Raw genomic sequence first — 19,824 nt, 5'->3', positions numbered from 1 at the left:
GTGGGCCGGTCCACCGTCCCTCAGACCATGTGGAGGGCCGGATTATATTTTTTTGGGGGAAATGAACGAATTCCTATGCCCCACAAATAACCCAGAGATGCATTTTAAATAAAAGGACACATTCTAAGGTAAAGGGACCCTTGACCATTAGGTCCGGTCGTGGCTGACTCTGGGGTTGCGGTGTTCATTTCACTCTATAGGCCGAGGGAGCCGGTATACAACTTCCAGGTCATGTGGCCAGCATGACCAAGCCGCTTCTGGCGAACCAGAGCAGCACATAGAAACGCCGTTTGCCTTCCCGCCGGAGTGGTACCTATTTATCTACTTGCACTTTGACGTGCTTTTGAACTGCTAGGTGGGCAGGAGCAGGGACCGAGCGACGGGAGCTCACCCTGTCACGGGGATTAGAACCGCCGACCTTCTGATTGGCAAGTCCTAGGCTCTGTGGTTTAACCCACAGCACCACCCGTGTCCCACTAGCTTGCATATATCTCTCTCTCTCCTTTTATCTCCACGGAGCCCTCATTTAATTCCAACAACCCTGTGAGGTAGGTTTGGCCGAGAGCAAACGACTGGCTGCCTCAGAGTCACACCCCGTGAGCTTTAGGGCTGAGGGACGATTCGAACCTTGGCCTCTCCCATGTTCCAGTGGGACACTGGCTTGGCTTAACCTTGGCTGCTGTCAGGAGTGAGGATTTAAATTTCTCAGAGGCTGCCAAGGTGCTTTGGGGCAGCTCTTGCCCAAGGGCTTCTTTAAACAGGAGGAGGGAGGAAGAACCAGAAGATGCCTATGGAAGAGTCTTGGGCTCCCCTATGCTGGGCATAGCTGTCAACGATTCCCTTTTCTAAAGGGAAATTACCTTATTCCGAATAGGATTCCTCATAAGAAAAGGGAAAAGTTGACAGCTATGCTGCTGGGTGGGATCCTGAACGAGCAGGCTAGCACCACATCTCAATGGTGTTTGTGGGGTGATATGCATGCTGCCTCAGCAAGGTTTTGCGCCCCACACGAGAATTATTATTATTTATTCAATTTGTATATTTATTTTTAAAAATTGTATACCTCCCTTCATACGCAGATCTCGGGATGGCTTTCAACAGAAAAACACCAAGGTCCCTCTTTTCTTAAAATGTGCAAGTCCTGGCCCAATGGCGCTCCATATATCAAGACTGGCGCTGCAATTGTATTATTTTAGCTGCCTGCTGAGAACATTCTTATTTAGACAAGGCTACCCAGGAATTTTAATTGTTTCAGTCTATTCTATTGTGGTTTTAACTTTCTGTATGTTTTAAATTATGGCTGGAAATTTCTTAGTGGTCGTTTAATAAACTGCTTTTGAGTTGTTGTTTTTCTGCAATCAAGAGGCATATAAATCCCATGAAATGAAATAAACGTTAATCAAAAGATGCAGCTTCCAAGGTTGCCTTTTTAAAAACAAAACAAAACAAACTAAAGAAACACCCCTCTGCAAAGCAAACAAATGATACCGTGCTTAGGAAACCAAACTCCACCTAGTACTTCATTAGGGCTGGAGCTAATATAGTCCTTTCACAAATTGAAGTTTCTACTACTTGGGATGCTCCCCATTTTGTCTGAAAAAGCCTTCAGCCTTGGTGTGCAGAGAAGCCCCCAAAGGAATGAGGAAGTTCTTGTCTGCAGCAGCAAAGGTGCCCTTCAGGAAGTGTGATCAGGAAGCAAAAAGTCCTTTTTTCCGTTCTGGCCAGAAAGATAGCACAGGGGCCCAGATTGTAAAAAAAAGCAGGGACTCTTTGAAGACAAAATTCCTGGTCTGGAAGCTGCAGTTAGTGCAGGATGCTGCAGCACGGTTGCTGACAAGAGGCCTTGTCACATGCAACACCTGTGCTCAACATGTCTGCACTGCCTGCCAAGCCAAATTCAATTAGTATACAAAGCCATTAGCAACTTGGGACCAGTTTACCTGGAAGACTGCCTTACCCAATATACGCCCAGTGTGCCACACAATCCCTGTTCCGAATTTGTAAGAACTTTGTATTTTAGTGCGGCAGCACCTACAGAACAATTTGTAACTCCCTGCCTCTTGACCTCAACTACTGTGTTCTTTTCAGTGTCTGCTAAAAACACTCGTTTAGACAATCCTGCCCAGATACTTAGAATGCTGATGCAAGTTCTAATCTGTATTTTAAAGGTAAAGGGACCCCTGACCATTAGGTCCAGTCGTGGCCGATTCTAGGGTTGCGGCGCTCATCTCACTTTACTGGCCGAGGGAGCCGGCATACAGCTTACGGGTTATGTGGCCAGCATGACTAAGCCGCTTCTGGCAAACTAGAGCAGCGCACGGGAAATGCCATTTACCGGTACCTTCCCGCTGGAGCGATACCTATTTATCTACTTGCACTTTGACGTGTTTTCGAACAGCTAGGTGGGCAGGAGCAGGGACCGAGCAACGGGAGCTCACCCCCTCACAGAGATTCAAACCACCAACCTTCTGATCGGCAAGTCCTAGGCTCTGTGGTTTAACCCACAGCACCACCCGCAGCTAACTTTTTGAAAGTTTTTCAAGTGATGGTTGTTTATTTTTCTTACTGATTTGCCTTTTCTGCAAACCGATTTTTTAAAAACAATCTAGTGGGGTATAAATTTAATGTAATACAGTCAATTTAAAAAAGCCTAATTTCAATTGTTTATTTTACTGAGAGTCTACAAAGAATTATACCAGGGCACAGGGTTGTCCCAGGAAAAGCAAAGTACTGCAGAATGGAACACTCTGGAAAACCCATTTTGGGCACTTTGCCTTTCCCTGCAATATAAAAAAAATGCAAACTGTTGGGGTGCAGAGTGTGGTTGGAAGAAAGGACACACAAGGAAGGCTAGTTTGATCTCATGGCCATAGGAGACGTGTGCAAGTATGTGCATAGGTGTGAGCAGGGCACACCTCAAAGATGGATTGCACCCCCGCAAGAGATCATCAATCTGGATCACCGGAGAGAAGGATGCCCATGGGGCACGGCTATGGCGGATTCATACTTCCATTCAGGGAAAGTGGTTCTGAAATAGGCGTTGGCACCTCCTGGGGGGGTGTGGATTGCCCAGGGGGGCACGAAGAGGCAAGGAGGTGGCAGGTGTGTGCTGGAGGTGTAAATGACTATCAGACTTTGAAACCTGGTTCATCAGTTTTGCCAAGTTAATTAAACCAAACCGGGTCCACCCCCCTGCAGTGGAGGAATCTCAGCTGAAGTATCCAGGTAACCCAACTTCGGCTTAAAAACCTCCAAGGATGTTTTTTGGATAACTGTGCAATGAACTGCTACTGTTTTGAATTTTATTGTGTTACTCTCAGTGGGTTATGCAAACCGATGTTCTAAATTACACCTTTTTTATATATTTTAAAGGAGATTTTATAGCTGCCACCTCTTCCTCTCGAGGAGAGCAAAACGTCACTTCCCTCCCATTTTTGCTTCCTCGAGCCTCTTTCAAGCGTTATCTGCTCCCCAAACAAGCCTTTTACGCAGCCAGAGAGAGGAAAAACATCAGACTTTTGCAGGTTTTACAAAACATTTCCCACCCCTGCTGTCCCTTAATGGCTCTTAGAGCCCCAAGTGAGCCAGACTTTAAAAGCGGGGTGCTTCTTTGACCCCAAACTTCTCAATGGGGAAAATGGGGCTTGGAGGATCTGGTCCAGGGGCTTCGGATGGTGGATGTTCAGCTTTCACTCTCTGGTTTTAAGCAGGCAGCGCCAATGACCCACAGGAAACTCAGCTGAGGCATTCCAGGCTGGTTTTCATCCTCTCCATCTCGTGAAGGAAGCTGTAAAACTGAGGCAGCGTCAGCTCTGGTTCCGCGGGCAGGGAGAGAGAGAGAAGAAAGAAAAACGGAAATGATTCAGGACTCACCAAACAAGAAAAGCACTTTTGTTTTCCCTGTAGCAAGTTAATCGTTGCTTGGAAAAGGGCAACCAAAATTATCAAGGGGACAGAAGAAAGATTAGTAATAACAACGGTGATTTTATTATTTATACCCCGCCCATCTGGCTGGGCTGAAGCATTTGGGACTTTTAGTAAGTTGAGAGAAAAGGAGAGTAAGAGGCGAAATGATATAAGTCTCCGTTCATCCCCAGAGATTCTCCACTGGAGCTTGACTAGCTGAGCAGTTTTCTTTTTACAGCTGCAGCTCCCAAAATTTAAATTTAAATATAATAATAATTAATAATAATGCTTTTAGATTATTATCATTGCTACCTTTTTAAGCTTTTTGCATTTTATCTGTGTTGTTTTAATTTGTGCAAGCTGCCCTGAGTCCCAGTCTGGGGAAAAGGAAGGATATAAATCAAAATAAGTAATAATAATAATAATAATAATAATAATAATAATAATTTGGATTCCACTGAATGCACTCAAGTCGAGGGACAAAACTCTGACCTCAGAGTTAGTTGAAAGAAGCAGCTCCCCCCGGCCCCCTCCCATCCCAAAATACATGCCCTTGCAATGTCTTTTTCAGGAGATGCAATTTCATCCTTCCTGGGGGCTTCAACCGCCTCCCTCTGTTTGCAGAACGCCCCCCCCCCCCGGACAAAATAATGGCTCACTCACCCATGTACAAAGGCTCCACTTTGTTTCCTTTCCTAACCACCAATTTCAGCTGGAAATAAAAATCAGGTTTATTTTGTCAGAATAAAGGAAGTTGCATCCAAATGAGCAGGAGAGAAATGTAAAAACGCTGTGCTTTTTTCCTGCAAAGAGAAAACCCTGAGATTCTTCCACCGTTGACGTTTTTGCAGGACGGTAGATGGAGCGGCTGAGGAGTCAAAAATTGGGGTGTGTGCATGCATGCTTCTGGACAGGGGGACAGAGACAAGCCACTCTGGGCTGTGACCCACAGGAAAGGATGGAGATTTGCGAAGGGGAAGAAATCTGCACCTATCACCCTACCCAAAATGAGCACTGAGTCCCATGTTGGCTGGGGCTGATGGGAACTGTAGTCCAAAATAGCTGGAGGGCTCCAGTTCTGCCACCTGTACAAGGCACACCTCCGAGGCAAATCTGTTGCACCAAATTACTGTTTTGCTGCTTCTGCTAGCCAGGGGAAGGACCAAAGATGCTGAAATCTCGTACCACTGGGATGCCCTCTCAGCCCTCCACCTACCTCTCCAAACCGCACTGCCCAAACCCTTTCAAGCCTCTCTCTGCTGCCATACTAGAAACTTGGTTTTTGGAAACCAAAACAAAAGCAGAGTTTCCTGGGACGTTGAATTCTTCAGGCACGAGCGTCTGCGGGATACAGGGTGGCCTTTTCCCAGTGCCTGTGCCAGCACCCTATTTTTTTGCCCCTGGCTCTACCTGAGGGGGTCTTTCAAAAACAGCATCGCATGGCAGGATACCCACCTGCAGGAAGATGCTTCCGGCTTTCTCCAGTTCGCTGCTTCCTGCTGTCACTGCCGGAGAGAAGAAAGAAAATCAATGTGGGGTGCCCAGGGGAAGCTGGAAGGTGGAGCTTCCGTGGGGTGGAGGCACCTGGGGCCATAGGGGGTTAGACTAGATGACTCTTGGGGTCCCTTCCAACACTGGGATTCTATGCCTCCCCCCACGGGCCTCCCCCAGCCCACAAAGCCCCTCACCTCCAAATTTCCACTCCATGTCAACGAGCTGGTTAACCATCAGGGTCTGGCCCACAGCCAGGCGGGAGACGGTGGGCGATTTCTCCTTCCACTGGAAAGATTGCAGAAAGCAAAATGAAACAAAAACCGGCATGTGTGTCCAGCGTCCCCATTCCACCCAAGACCACCTTTGCAAAAGCCTGGCTTCCAGATATTCACACGAAAGACGCAGGGCCGGATTTAGGTTTGATGAGGCCCTCAGCTACTTAAGGTAATGGGGCCCTTTATATGTCCAGCTGTCTAACAAATTGTCAGTTTTTTGTGTTGAATATATGATATATGGTAATTTATGGACCTAATAGGTATCTCAAGCCATTTGCACGTAACAAAAGATGTATTTTATCAAAGTAAATGTCAAACTGAAATACAATTAAGAAGGATATTAACAGTGAAATTAAATCGCTGTTTTAGGCGTTGCTTTTAAAAGTCTGGAACGGATTTATTCCGTTTTGCAATACTTTCTATGGGAAAGTGTGCCTTGGTTTTGGAACGTTTTGGTTTTGGAACAGACTTCCAGAATGGATTAAGTTTGAGAACAAGGAAGCTTAAGGAAAAAATTAGAAAAACCTAAAATTCTAATTTCTAATTTTTTCCTTAAGCTTTTTGATTTTTCTTATTATTTAGTTTATTTCCATAAGATAATATTTCTAGTCGATTACTTCTTGTTTCAGGGATTTTCAAGGTATTTCATTTGATTTGTGCAATTAGTTCAGAGAACAGGCAGCTCAGAAGAAAAGCACCTCCCCCCCCCCCCCCCGGGGAATTAAAATTTCAGTAGTGAAAGGAATGCTCATAGTACCTGCTCTTCGAAATAGCTGGCCTTCTCCTCACTCAGCCCTGCGGGAGAAATTCAACACGGTTAAATGAGAGGCCAGCAGCCACCGTCCACCTTCAGGAATCGCCGGAGGCTTTTCAAAGAGACCTACCTAGGGTGATAAGATCTGCTCTAACCTGCTCTGCCGACAGACCTCTCTTTAGGGCACCTGAGATAAACAAGGCATAAAACAGACAGACAGAGGGGGGAAAGGGGCGAGAGAGAGAAAGAGAGGTCTGGTTAGACAACATTGCTACTGTATGGAGTTAAGCACGGGAATAAGACACCCAAACAGAGTTAGAAACTCAGGTATATAAGCTAGGTGCCAAAAGGCTCCTTAAAACCAGGGTTACAGTCGCCAAAATGGAACGTTGGAAGATTCCGGCTGGACAAAAGGAGATACTTTTTCGCATGGTTTTCACTTTGGAACTCACTGCCACAAGATGTTCACCAGCGTGGGAGGCTTTAAAAGGAGTTTCGACAAATCCGTGGGGACAAGTGGCTACTTGGTCCTGATGCATCTGTCCTAGCTGTGAATCAAAAGCGCTGCTATTGTGCTTAGGTTGGGGTCTTCCTGTGGGTATCTGGCTGGCAACCATGAGAACGGAATTTAGGACTCCATGGGCCTTTGGCCTGATCCTGCACCCTGGCTCTCCTTATGTTCCTACGTACCTATAGGACCACCTCTCCTGGTATGCCCAGCGGAGGACCTTAACGTCCACAAATGACAACACTTTGGAGATCCCGAGCCTCAAGGAGGTTAGATTGGTCTCAACTAGGGCCAGGGCCTTTTCAGTACTGGCCCCGACTTGGTGGAATGCTCTGTCACAAGAGACCAGGGCCCTGCGGGACTTGACACCTTTCCGCAGGGCCTGCAAGATGGCGCTGTTCCGCCTGGCCTTTGGCTTGGACTCAGTCTGACCCTTATGTTTCCCTCCCCTTATGGTCTTGATCTATTGGCTACTATTAAAATGAGGCTGCATTTTAAATTATTTTCTAACCTGTATTTTAAATTGGTTTTTCTTTAATTGTAATTTTACTGGTGTTAGCTGCCCTGAGCCCGGCTCTGGCTGGGGAGGGCGGGGTATTGTTATTAATAATAATATTTTATTTATATCCCACCCTCCCCAGCCAAAGCCGGGCTCAGAGCAGCTAACAACAGTAAAATGATACAACATTCTAAAATAATTTCATTATAAAATCAGTTCAAATCAAATGGAAACCATTGGGCTAGAGTTCTGTGTGGATTACCGAAGGAGGGGGTCAGGCTGTGCCTTGGCCAAAGGCCTGGTGGAACAGCTCTGTCTTGCAGGCCCTGCAGAAAGATGTCAAGTCCCGCAGGCCCTAGTCTCTTGCGACAGAGCGTTCCACCACTTTGGGGCCAGTACTGAAAAGGCCCTGGCCCTAGTTGAGACCAGTCTAACCTCCCTGTGGCCCGGGATCTCCAAGATGTTTTTGTTTGAAGACTGTAAGGTCCTCCGTAGGACATACCAGGAGAGGCAGTCCTGTAGGTAAATAAATCAATAATTTTTTATTATTATTATTATTATTATTATTATTATTATTATTATTATTTCTTCACTGAGCAGCTGCCCCCCTTGTGAGGGGTCCCTTCACGAAAGAGGGGATTCCCCTGGTCTATGGCCGGCAACCACACACCGCCAGGGACCCCCAAGCCGCTACTCACCATTCGGCACCAACAGGAGGCTTTTAACAATGTTCTTCAAAGGGCCCGGGCTGAGTTTATTGCTGGTGGCAAATTCAGAGAGCTGAACTAGGAACCTTTCCACCTGTAAGAGGAGAAGAGCAGACAGCGCGATCCACACCTCCAAGCTGCACATGAATGCGAGTTTCTGGTGCAATCCTATACCTGCCTGACCCCAAAGTCAGTTCCACTGAGTTCACGGGGACTTTGAATCATAAAACTGTAGAGTTCGAAGGGACCACGAGGGTCATCTAGTCCAACCCCCTGAAATGCAGGAATCTTTTTGCCCACCATGGGACTTGAACCCACAATCCTGAGATTAAGAGTCTCATGCTCTACCGACTGAGCTAGGCCAGGAGGGAACTTTGCCCCGGGTTGTATCCTAAGGCTGAAAAACAGAACCGCACCCACACTGTTAATCAAGGTCCCTTTTGGACTTGATTTCTGAGTTCTGGGACGCTGTGCAGAAGGAGCAGATCCACACATCATTCAAACCAAGAAAAAAAAAAGAATTGCCTCTGTGACCCATTTGAGCCTGTGCTGGCGCGACAAAGAATTCTTGTTTAATTGGGAACAAAATACCTTTTTACTTTTATTCATGCCTACCTTTGCCTATACCTCCTGGCAAATAGAAGGGGAAGAAATGGAGGCAGTGAGAGATTTTACTTTCTTGGGCTCCATGATCACTGCAGATGGTGACAGCAGTCACGAAATTAAAAGACGCCTGCTTCTTGGGAGAAAAGCAATGACAAACCTGGACAGCATCTTAAAAAGCAGAGACATCACCTTGCCAACAAAGGTCCATATAATTAAAGCTCTGGTTTTCCCAGTAGTGATGTATGGAAGTGAGAGCTGGACCATAAAGAAGGCTGATCGCCGAAGAATGGATGCTTTTGAATTCTGGTGCTGGAGGAGACTCTTGAGAGTCCCATGGACTGCGAGAAGATCCAACCTCTCCATTCTGAAGGAAATCAGCCCTGAGTGCTCACTGGAAGGACAGATCCTGAAGCTGAGGCTCCAAGACTTTGGCCCCCTCATGAGAAGAGAAGACTCCCTGGAAAAGACCCTGATGTTGGGAAAGATGGAGGGCACAAGGAGAAGGGGATGACAGAGGACGAGATGGTGGGACAGTGTTCTCAAAGCTACCAGCATGAGTTTGACCAAACTGCAGGAGGCAGTGGAAGACAGGAGTGCCTGGCGTGCTCTGGTCCAGGGGTCACAAAGAGGCGGACACGACTAAATGACTAAACAACAACAACAACACCTTTGGCTAGCTTTTGATTTTGAATATTTTCTGTTCAGAGCTTAGAAGTTACCTTAGTCTCTGACGAAACTGAGAATCAGATGTTCAAGGGGTGAAAAGTGGCCTTAAGAAACAATCTGGGGATCCTGAGTTGTTGATGAATGACATATTCCTCTGCTGTCTGACTACTGCCTTAATATAACATATAATTTATAATAATATGATATGATATGATGATATGATATGATATGATATGATATGATATGATATGATATGATATAATATAATATAATATAATATAATATAATATAATATAATATAATAAATACCTTTGTTATTTTTTATTTTAGCCGACATCTCCGTCCCTGTTTAGAGACAGAAGCTCCCCTCCTTTTATAGCAATTGGTTTGAGAAAGCAGGGCATAATTTTAGCTTAACATCTGGTGCTTTCCAAGTTGTCTGCCCAAGTTCGGGCAGAATTTATGACTTGTTTCGGTAGGGAAAGCTGAGCAGTCATTAAAGGAAGAGGCACAAAGAAGGGGCGAGATCCTGGCGCAAGTCGTAAATTAAGGAAGGCCTCGTTTTAATAATCTTGACTTTAGAACCTGTTTCTCCCTCACCTGGGAGGAAGCCCCACAGATTTCGGTATGGCTAACTTTGGAGAAGATCTGGTGAGGATGAAACCGTCAGATTCACAGTATTTCTTTCTTTCTTTTCAAACAGTCCAATAAAATTGTTCCAAACCCCAGGGCCCCAAAGGCAGCGATGAGAATGGGTTGGCGATAGAAAAGTGTGATTGCTAGAGGTCACAAAGGGGGCAAGTCTGCCCTGTGATTCTCAGATGAAGGGCAATATTATTATTATTATTAATGTGGCTGACTGCATTTGTTTAGGGAGAGGGCCTTCTCGGTGGTGGCGTCCGCCCTGTGGAACGCCCTTCCATCAGATGTCAAGGAAATAAACAGCTATCTGACTTTTAGAAGACATCTGAAGGCAGCCCTAAAAAATCGGGAAGTTGTTAATGTTTGATGTTTTATCGTGTTTTTAATATTCTGTTGGGAGCTGCCCAGATGGGCAGGGTATAAATATAATAATAATAATAATAATAATAATAATAATAATAATAATATGATACAGGATCTCATGTTTAAGCATACACATGCTCCTCTGCCGATACGTCACACTCTGCTATTGCTTGGAATGCGCCCTTACAGAATATGCACCCCATCGTGTCCTTCAGATTGAGATAATAATCACTTTCATGACACTGCTATTATTATTATTATTATTATTAAAAAATGAGAACAATCTACACTTTGGAAAGAATTTGCAGACTTGTGGCAAGGTGCCTGGCCTTTCGTTTTATCTCATGCAAAATGCTACTGGGATTAGCATTAAAAGTTGCTGCTGCTGCTGCTCCTAAGATGCTCACCTTGAGTAAAACTACAGCAAAAATAGCCTCAGCTAACCCCCTCGGATGCTATCTTGCCAACATCGCTGCGGACGGCTTACCTCTTTCGGTTCCTGCAGAAATCGGAAAACCACTTCCGCGAGAGTGGAGAATTGCTGGAGAGAGACAAAACGAAGGTGTCAGCAACACAAGACCTGCCAGGGATTGGGCCCACCTCTACTGCTCTTTCCCGCGTCTAAGGCAGATTATTCCTTTTTTAAGAAGAGCAACAATCCTCAAAACTTCCCTCCGTATATATAGTTTTTAAAAGGCACTTGGTGGTTCAGCCTGGGTGTGCGAAGGCAGTGGTTTGGAGCCATCAAGTTAGATGAACCTGGGAACAGGGACACATCCTGCGCCACAACACGAAGGTCCCGATTCCCTTGCCGGAACTCCTCCCTTTAAGACTTGGAACTCAATTACGCAGTAATCCAATTCAACATAAGATTGCTCTAATACCAGCCTCCTTGTGAAAGTGAACAGGAGAGGCTGGTGGCCTAATTAAATAAATCTTACCCACCTTGACTAACAGTTATGAGTTTTAATTGCTTAATCAATTCTGCATATCAGAGGCCAGTACACAGAGGCCAGTACACAGCTTATCTGAGGCCCAGGGTGGCGAGCCCATAGCTGTCAACGTTTCCCTTTTTTAAAGGGAAATTCCCTTATTCCGAATAGGATTCCTCGCAAGAAAAGGGAAAAGTTGACAGCTGTGGGCAAGCCCCACCCAGCTGGCTTAAACCTCCAAGGTCCAGGAAAAGTGAAGCCAGCTGCCTCCCTCCCTCTGCAAGGAACCTGTATAGTGTCGTACCTTGGAAGTCGAACGGAATCCATTCTGGAAGTCCGTTCGACTTCCAAAATGTTTGAAAACCAAATTACAGCTTCCGATTGGCTGCAGGAAGCTCCTGCAGCCAATCGGAAGCCCCGTCAGGAGGTTCAGGTTCCAAAAGAACGTTTGCAAACCAGAATAATCACTTCCGGGGTTGCGGCATTCGGGAGCCAAAACGTCCGAGTTCCAGGGTGTTTGGGATCCAGGGTACGACTGTATGTTTATGTTTGGCCAGGCTTCTCCATGGGCCTGGGGTTAGTGTGTCTCTGTGTGTGTGCATGTGTGTCTATAGCCAGGGTTCTCCAACTTGGTGCCCTCCAGATGTGGCTGATGAGAGTTGTAGACCGAAACATCTGGAGGGAGCCAAGCCGTGGGCACCATCTTAGAAGGGGGTCTCGTGCCTGAATGGCGGGCTTCTTCTGCTCCCACTGCCAGAATCACCTGTGGATTTGCAAGTAATAATAATAATAATAATAATAATAATAATAATAATAATAATTTATTATTTGTATCCTGCCCATCTGGCTGGGTTTCCCCAGCCACTCTGGGCGGCTTCCAACAAAGATTAAAAATACATCAAAATGTCACACATTAAAAACTACCCTGAACAGGGCTGCCTTCAGATGTCTTCTAAATGTCAGGTAGTTGTTGTTCTCTTTGACATCTGGTGGGAGGGCATTCCACAGGGCAGGCGCCACCACCGAGAAGGCCCTCTGCCTGGTTCCCTGTAGCTTTGCTTCTCTCAATGAGGGAACCGCCAGAAGGCCCTCGGAGCCGGACCTAAGCGTCCAGGCAGAACGATGCAGGTGGAGACGCTCCTTCAGGTATACTGGGCCGAGGCCATTTAGGGCTTTAAACGTCAACACCAACACATGAAGCACAATTCACCATTTTAAAAACAGCCGCCCAATTTAGACCTTTAAGCTGAAAAGCGTTTAATGCATCAATTCAGTTAATTGACTTAAATGTTACAGCCTTAGGAGCAAACTAGCTCTGTGGAAAATGTGACACCCAGGAGTCCAATTTATCTTTATTTTGCAAGTTTGCAAATAAGGAGAGCTGGCCCAATTAAAAGGTATCGACCTCCACACAGGCGCTCTCGAATCCTCTGTTTGCATGCGCAGGGCATTCTCCACATCCCCCAGAGAGAGGCAGCAGCCCTGTTTGCACACCAGGGAGCCTAGAGAGCTATGGCAGAGTGCTAAGGATTAAGAAACAATGTTTTTTTAAAACAACAACAATAATAATATGGGTTGCAGCCAACTAACGATTACTCAGAGTAGACCTGCTGCAATTAATGGACAGACAGATGGCCACCTGTCATGGATGCTTGAGTTGAGATTCCTGCATCGCAGGGGGTTGGACTAGATGACCCCGGGATCCCTTCCAATTCTTCAGTTCTATGATTCTACGCTAACAATGTTCATTAATTTTAGTCGGTTTACTCTGGAGAGGAACTAGCACTGAATGCAAACAGTTTACCTACACGATCGCCTTTCTGCATGTATGACCACTCGGCTACTTAGAACAGGTGCTGTTACAGGTGCCACATAAAGCCCGTTCCTCATTTGTAGGAACTTGCCCGTTTAGTGTGGCAGGGCCTTTGGAACTCCATGCCACTTGATACCAGGCAGGCACCTTCGCTGTACTCTTTTCAGCGCCTGCTTAAAGCATTTAGACAAGCCAACCCAGATGTTTAAAAAGTTGACGAGAGTCTTAATCTGTTTTTAGTTCCGTGTTATTTCACCTTTCCAAAAGTCCTATGTTAGCATTTTTTTCCTTATTGATGATGTTAATTGTTTTGCCTTTTTTGAAAACCGCTCTGAGGGTTTTCTTTTCCTTTTTGCAAGCGGTGCGTACATTTTATGAACTAAATAATCAAAATAAAATCCTACAAGCGTTCCCCCCCCCAAAAAAAGTAAATAAATCACGAAACAGTGTACTCATAGGGTCAGAAGGCAGGGCATCGAGGAGAGCAAAGCGGTCGCATTCTTGGATGAGGTGATAACCCCAAAAACAGAAGCATGACCTTGAGGGAGATACCTGGAATGCGAAAAAGGCATGACTAACAGCTGCGCTTTTTATTGTGCTACCAGGTTGGAGTGGAGACAGAAAGCTGTCCAGGAGTTCTCCAGGAGTCTGGCTCAGCGTTTTAGCAGCCAGCTTAGGATACGGTACCTCTGTGGTAGCCACAGGGATATCACCCTGCTGGGAAAACTAACTAATAAGCCAAGAGTCCCTAGGCACTAAAGGGAAAAAAAAGGATGATTTCATAACTTTTTGGTTTGACTTTATTTCATTTGTAAGGAAGGAGAACCCCCGCTTGGTCTACAAACAAATATGGTTAATGCAGTAAAACAGGGTCGTTGTTGAATTAACCTTGTCTTGTCTAATCATTATGTCGCTGCCTTCCACGCATCCACCTAAAACTGCAGAGTTGGAAGGGACCACAAGAATCATCTACCCCTGACAGGTAGAAATCTTTCGCCCAACTTGAGGCTCGAACCCAGGACCCAGAGATGAAGGGTCTCATGCTCCACCAAGTGAGCTATCGCAGCACGCCTGTGGCTTATTTATTCTGGCTTCATTTCATGTCTATATTTCTTCAACAGTATATGGGCAACGTATGTTGCCATCAGATCCTGTTTTGATAACATAGTACTTTGCAGAATTTTGCAGAACCTTTTTAAAAATAATAACAGTAATAAAGAGTTATTTTTTTTGGGGGGGGGGTTATATAAAAAGTGGCCCCAGCAGAGTGGACTTGCAGGAACCAAGGAGAAGCAGGAACAGTTTAAGAGCATCAGGCGGCACACATAAAATCTGCTGGGTGCTTTTGGTCAGATATGCTCGCTGTGCAATGAGGGAGGGATAATGCGAGCTTGATGTATCGTGAGCAGGAACTAAAGTGATTTGGAAATGGTTGTATGCGGGGAAGGAGTTCTGGGTGAGACCAGCAGGGAAAGGAAGCTGAATGCAGTAGTTGGTCGTGTATAGTTTTGCAGCAGCACACTGCTAAATAAAAATTATTCCTTTGAATCCAGTCCCTGTGCATCATTTATAATCTTGGAAATAATAAATATATGGTGTCAGGAGACAAAATTAAAAGAAGGCAGTATTGCAGCTCGATCAGAGGTATATACCTGTAAGAACACAAAAGTTATTAGATCTGTATCTATACCAGCATCCTATTCTTTCAAGGCCAACCAGATGGGAAACCGGCAAACAGGATTCAAGCACAAGAGCACAACTCTCCCCTCCTGAACTGAATCAGTCAAGAATCTCAAGACATATACATAAATCCCTAATTTTATTTGAACGCCGCCTTTCCACAGTTCAAACTATGCTCAAGGCGGCTAACAGGAAAAGAAATATGTAGCTACAACGTTCACGTAGCCATAAACAAAACATTTTCAAAAGTACACAACCATCACTGCAAGATACAAAAAAAGCTAACACCAACAACAGCAAAAAATAAAATAAAATAAAAATAAAAACCACAACAAAACCCCGCCAACACCCCAGAGAGGGCAAGAGTTAAAGCCAAAGATTTTGGACTCTGAATTATCTGAGACTAGGTAAAGAGACAGGGTGATCAGAAGACCAAAGAGATAGAGATTTTTGTTTTTCAAAGAAACAGGGAGATGAAACATGGGGAATCAAGTGATTGAGACATGGTCGCAAGGTGGAGATTGTGGCGAGGCCGACAGAGAAAGGAAGCTATGGGGTATCTTGACTAAGATTCAGTTTTGCAGTAGCACATGGATAAATTAAAGTTTATTCCTTCTAATCCAGTTTCCACCGACCATTTATAATCTTGCAAATACTGTACTACACCCCACCTTTACACGGGCAACTAAAATAACACGGATAAAACGCGAGGTGCCGTTTCTGAAGGCAGAATAACAAACTAACCATAATCATGTGCTTTTCTTTGGAAGACCGGATGCCAACAACTAGTTTTGGTTTTATTTATTTTTTAAAAAGCTGATCGCAACTTCCTTGAGTGAATCATTAAAACGCGCTTTAAAAGAGCTATGAGTTCGTGGCCTTGGGGGTCCCTTCGAACCCTCTCCAAAACCAGCGAGGCTTTTAAAAGCAAGCCCGGGCCCCCCATCCAGCTCACGCAGCTTCGCGGAGCCTCCGGGCACGCCGGGACTCCGGTCCAGAGGATCTGCGCCGGGGGGGGGGGTCGCCCTTTAGGATGACGCGCAGCGAAGCGCAGGAGTGGAGCGCGCTCGTGCGCCCTGCTTCCTTCCCCTTGGCGACGCGCCAGCCCCACTGGCCGGAGGGCTCCTCCTCCCTGCGCCAGTTGTTTTTTTTTTGGGGGGGGGTCCTCCGGCAACCAGCGCCCCAATATTCGGAAAAGAGGTCCCCCCCCCCGCTCGCAAGGCCCCCGCTCCGCCGGCAGCTGCACCTGGGCGCTCAGCTGGTTGAGTTGCTGCAAGTCTGCGCTCAGCGTCTCCGGCACCGGCTCGCGCGCAAAGCTCAGCAGCCCCATTGCGCGCCCGGATCCGACGCGCTCGCCTTCCTCGCTTGCCGCCCGGCTCCTCCCCGCCGCGCTCCGCCCCGGCCGGCGCAGCCGCTTTCGATTTCGCTCCCCGGGGGGGGGGGGGCCGCTACTACTCGCGAGTAAACCCGGCCGGGAGATGTTTCGCCGAGGAAAAGCGCGCATGAGTTGGCGGCTTGGGGGAGGGGGTGGATGGCGGCGGGTGTCAGGCCGCGCGCTCCTGCCCCGCCGTCGGATCGGGTCTACTCGGAAACAAGCCCCGTGGGTTTTCTTCCGGCCGCTTACTTCCGAGGTAAGGGTCACTTGGAGGGACCGTGGGGGGAAAGCCCCACGTCTAGTCCAGAGAAAGAGGTTGCTTGTTATCAGAGCAACAGCAGCACCAAAAAATAAAAACAAACGATTTCCATAGGATCGCAAAATTGTGGAGTTAGAAGGGACCCTGACCTCCTGCATGACTCTGAGCACAGGCGTTTTAAACTCCAGTCACAGCACCAGCATCACCCCTGGAATAACATGGCTTGTTTGTTTTGTTGATGTTGGTGCTGCAATTTAAGTAATCAGAACCAAGTAATTGAGTTAAAACAACAGGGGTCAGCAAACTTTTTCAGCAGGGGGCTGGTCCACTGTCCCTCAGACCTTGTGGGGGGCCAGAGTATATTTTTCTGGGGGGGAATGAACGATTTCCTATGCCCCACAAATAACCCAGAGATGCATTTTAAATGAAAGCACACATTCTACTCATGTAAAAACACACGAGGCATTACACTTACTTCTGTAAAACAAGAAAATCCTTAATAAAAAAACAAAAAAACCACACGCGGATTCCTGGGCCCTCTGCGGGCTGGATTTAGAAGGCGGTTGGGCCGCATCTGACCCCCAGGCCTTAGTTTGCCTACCCATGCACTACAGCATCACCCTATAAAAACTGATAGAACAGCAGAAATTATAATGCAGCAGAAAATTCAGTTGGCACAACGAAACTCACAGAAGCATCAAAATGTCCTCAAGGGTCCCTGGAAGATTAAAAACCATTACGAAGTTTTAAGATTGAAAAGCCTGGGGATACTTTTTTAGAAGGTCTTAATTAGCAGGGAAGGGACCACAATGCCAGACCCCTGTTGCCAGAGGGTTCCAGCACTACTGAAAAGCCCTTCTCTGGTAGCTGTTGCCTATACCACATGGGAGAACCGGAGAGGTGCCCCAGAAAATCACACTTTAAGGCAACCTGGACTCTTAAGAGTCATTCAGGGCTTTAAAAGGGTCAATGGCAGCATTTTTATGGACTGGTAGCCAGTGGAGACGGCCATGCAAAAATTTGACACCATATGACCATACTCCCAGTCCCTGTTAACAATCCTGCTATTCACCTCCCCCAGCAGCTTCATATGCACATACCTGAACTTCCTTCTTTCCTCTTCCCTCCACTTCCACATTTCCACTTGTGTCATGCCTTTTAGATTGTAAGTTTGAGGGTAAGCACTGTCCTACTCTTGCCAACCTAGCAGTTCGAAAGCACAAAGTGCAAGTAGATAAATAGGTACCGCTCCAGCGGGAAGGTAAACGGCATTTCTGTGCGCTGCTCTGGTTCGCCAGAAGCGGCTTAGTCATGCTGACCACATGACCCAGAAGCTGTCTGCGGACAAACGCCGGCTCCCTCGGCCAGTAAAGCGAGATGAGCCCCGCAACCCCAGAGTCGGTCACGACTGGACCTAATGGACAGGGGTCCCTTTACCTTTACCTTTACTGCTGTTGTTTTGTAAACTGCTTTTTGGCTAAGGGGCAGAACAGAAGTTAATAAATAAGCAATAATCATACTGCTGGGTCATTTCTCAGGCGGTAAGCTTGCTGTAAAGTGATCCCTGCAAATGTTTCTTCTTATCTGATCCTAGTTTTCTCTTCCTGTAGTTTAGAGATGGGGAAGCTGCAGTCCACTAGTGGCTTTTGGACTTCAGGTCCCAGCAGTCCCAGCAGCCAGCAAAGCCAATGGCCATGAATGATGGGATTTGTAGTAGAAGGCCACATGTTCCCTATCTGAATCCAGCTCCAAAGCCATGTTGCTCCTTGAAGTGATGCAAACCATTTTATTGCCATAAATCCTTGGGAGCACTTTATGTAAAAACAATGTAGTGAAATCACACTGAAAACCCATTGAAAAGTAGCTGTAAAAACGGGAAATCATGCAGGGAAATATGCTGAAGAATTAAAAGTGTGCATTAAAACAAAACAAAAAACAGCCGTACACTGAAGCCAAACTTTGGACGATTCAGGAGAAACTAAAGGAAGAACACCTTCGTGCAGTGCGAAGTTAAAACTATGGATTTTGCTCCTGTAGGATGTTGTGATTGTGACCAGTTGGGATGGCTTTGAAAGAGGATTCATGCAGGATAAAGCTATCAGTTGCTACCAGCCACAAATGACCATGGTGTACCTCCAGCACCAGAAGCAACCACAATAGCACAAACAATGCCAACACAACTGCGCCGCTAAGTCTTTTGTGGGGAGTTAGCGTTCCATTGACATCAGGAGTCCATAAAGAAGGGGAAGAATATAAGTCAAGGGGAATGAATGGCAGCCTGGCTAAGTCCCAAGAGTTGCAAGGCGGTTTGTGCAAGGGAGTCTGGCCTGCAAAGAAATTAACTGAAGATGTTGCTTGGTGCTCTGGCATTTAGAGCACAGGTTCTGAGGCAAGAGAAGTTGCAGAACAGGTGGGAGTCTGGAAGGAGCAGTCTCAAAGCCTGGAAGTCTGAGAGGGGAGATGAGAGCCACCTGCAAATAAATATCTTGCTTTTATTTTTTTTATTGATTAGAACAAAACTTACAATCGTCATACAAATCACATAAATAGAAAGAATCAAAATTTAAAAAATAGTAAAAAATAGAGATACAGTGGTGCCTCTGGAGGTGAACGGGATTCGTTCTGGAGCCCCGTTTGCATCCTGAGTAGAACGTAACATGCGACTGCGCGTGTGTGGGTCGCATTTCGCTGCTTCCATGCATGCGTGTGACGTCATTTTGAGCATCTGCTCATGCGGCGAAACCTGGAAGTACTTCCGGGTCACCGCAGAGCGTAACCTGAAAATGCTCAACCTGAAGCATATTTAACCTGAGGTATAACTGTACACATCTAATACATATCCAAATACATAAAGAAAGGAACAAGAAAAGGGAAAAGAAAGAAAAAAGAATGAATGATTTACTGATATCTTAGTTATATATATATATATTCTTTCTTCTTCCTTTCACCTGCAATTATCTGAAGGGCTGCCGCGTGGAAGACGGAATACGCTTGGTTCGGGTCCAGAAGGCAGGAGCCGAACCAAGGATCCAAACGGCAAGAAAGGAGAGCCCAACTGAACATTAGGAAAAACTTTCTGATTGTTGTTCGACAGTCGAACAGAGATGCCCGCGGGTGGCCGTGGACTCTTCTTCCTTGGAGGTTTTTAAGCAGTTTCAGTGACTATATGTCATGGATACTTTAGACTTGACCTCCTGCATTGCAGGGGTTGGGCTAGATGACCCTCAGGGACCCCTGCCAACTCTGATTCTCTAAAAAGCCCATGCACCCATCTACATGGGCTGGAAGGAGGGGGCTGGGATTTGACCAATGGCCTGGAAGTTGCACATTGAAATGCAGAAGCTC

At 46.2% G+C, this 19,824-nt stretch overlaps 1 protein-coding gene across 2 annotated transcripts; it reads right to left on the bottom strand.

Annotated features, from left to right (window-relative positions):
* Positions 1-3,288: 3,288 nt before the first annotated feature.
* Positions 3,289-17,837, bottom strand: COMMD7 (COMM domain containing 7). Of its 2 annotated transcripts, none has more exons than XM_079979958.1 (9): positions 17,580-17,837; positions 10,908-10,961; positions 8,135-8,237; positions 6,560-6,616; positions 6,433-6,470; positions 5,595-5,685; positions 5,362-5,411; positions 4,570-4,618; positions 3,289-3,812 (listed from the first exon to the last, which is right to left on the bottom strand). In XM_079979958.1, exons 1-9 carry the CDS (start codon positions 17,790-17,792, stop codon positions 3,736-3,738), a joined length of 732 nt encoding a protein of 243 aa, XP_079836084.1. In that variant the 5' UTR covers positions 17,793-17,837; the 3' UTR covers positions 3,289-3,735. The 2 variants fall into 2 exon arrangements, with proteins under 2 accessions (XP_079836084.1, XP_079836083.1); XM_079979957.1 differs by lacking the exon at positions 17,580-17,837 and adding an exon at positions 16,092-16,249.
* Between the last annotated feature and the right edge of the window lie 1,987 nt (positions 17,838-19,824).

This window comes from Podarcis cretensis (assembly GCF_951804945.1).
Source record: "Podarcis cretensis genome assembly, chromosome: 6".
NCBI lineage: Eukaryota > Metazoa > Chordata > Lepidosauria > Squamata > Lacertidae > Podarcis > Podarcis cretensis.
Note: the sequence above shows the minus strand (reverse complement) of the source record. Positions and strands in the feature narration are given on the sequence as shown.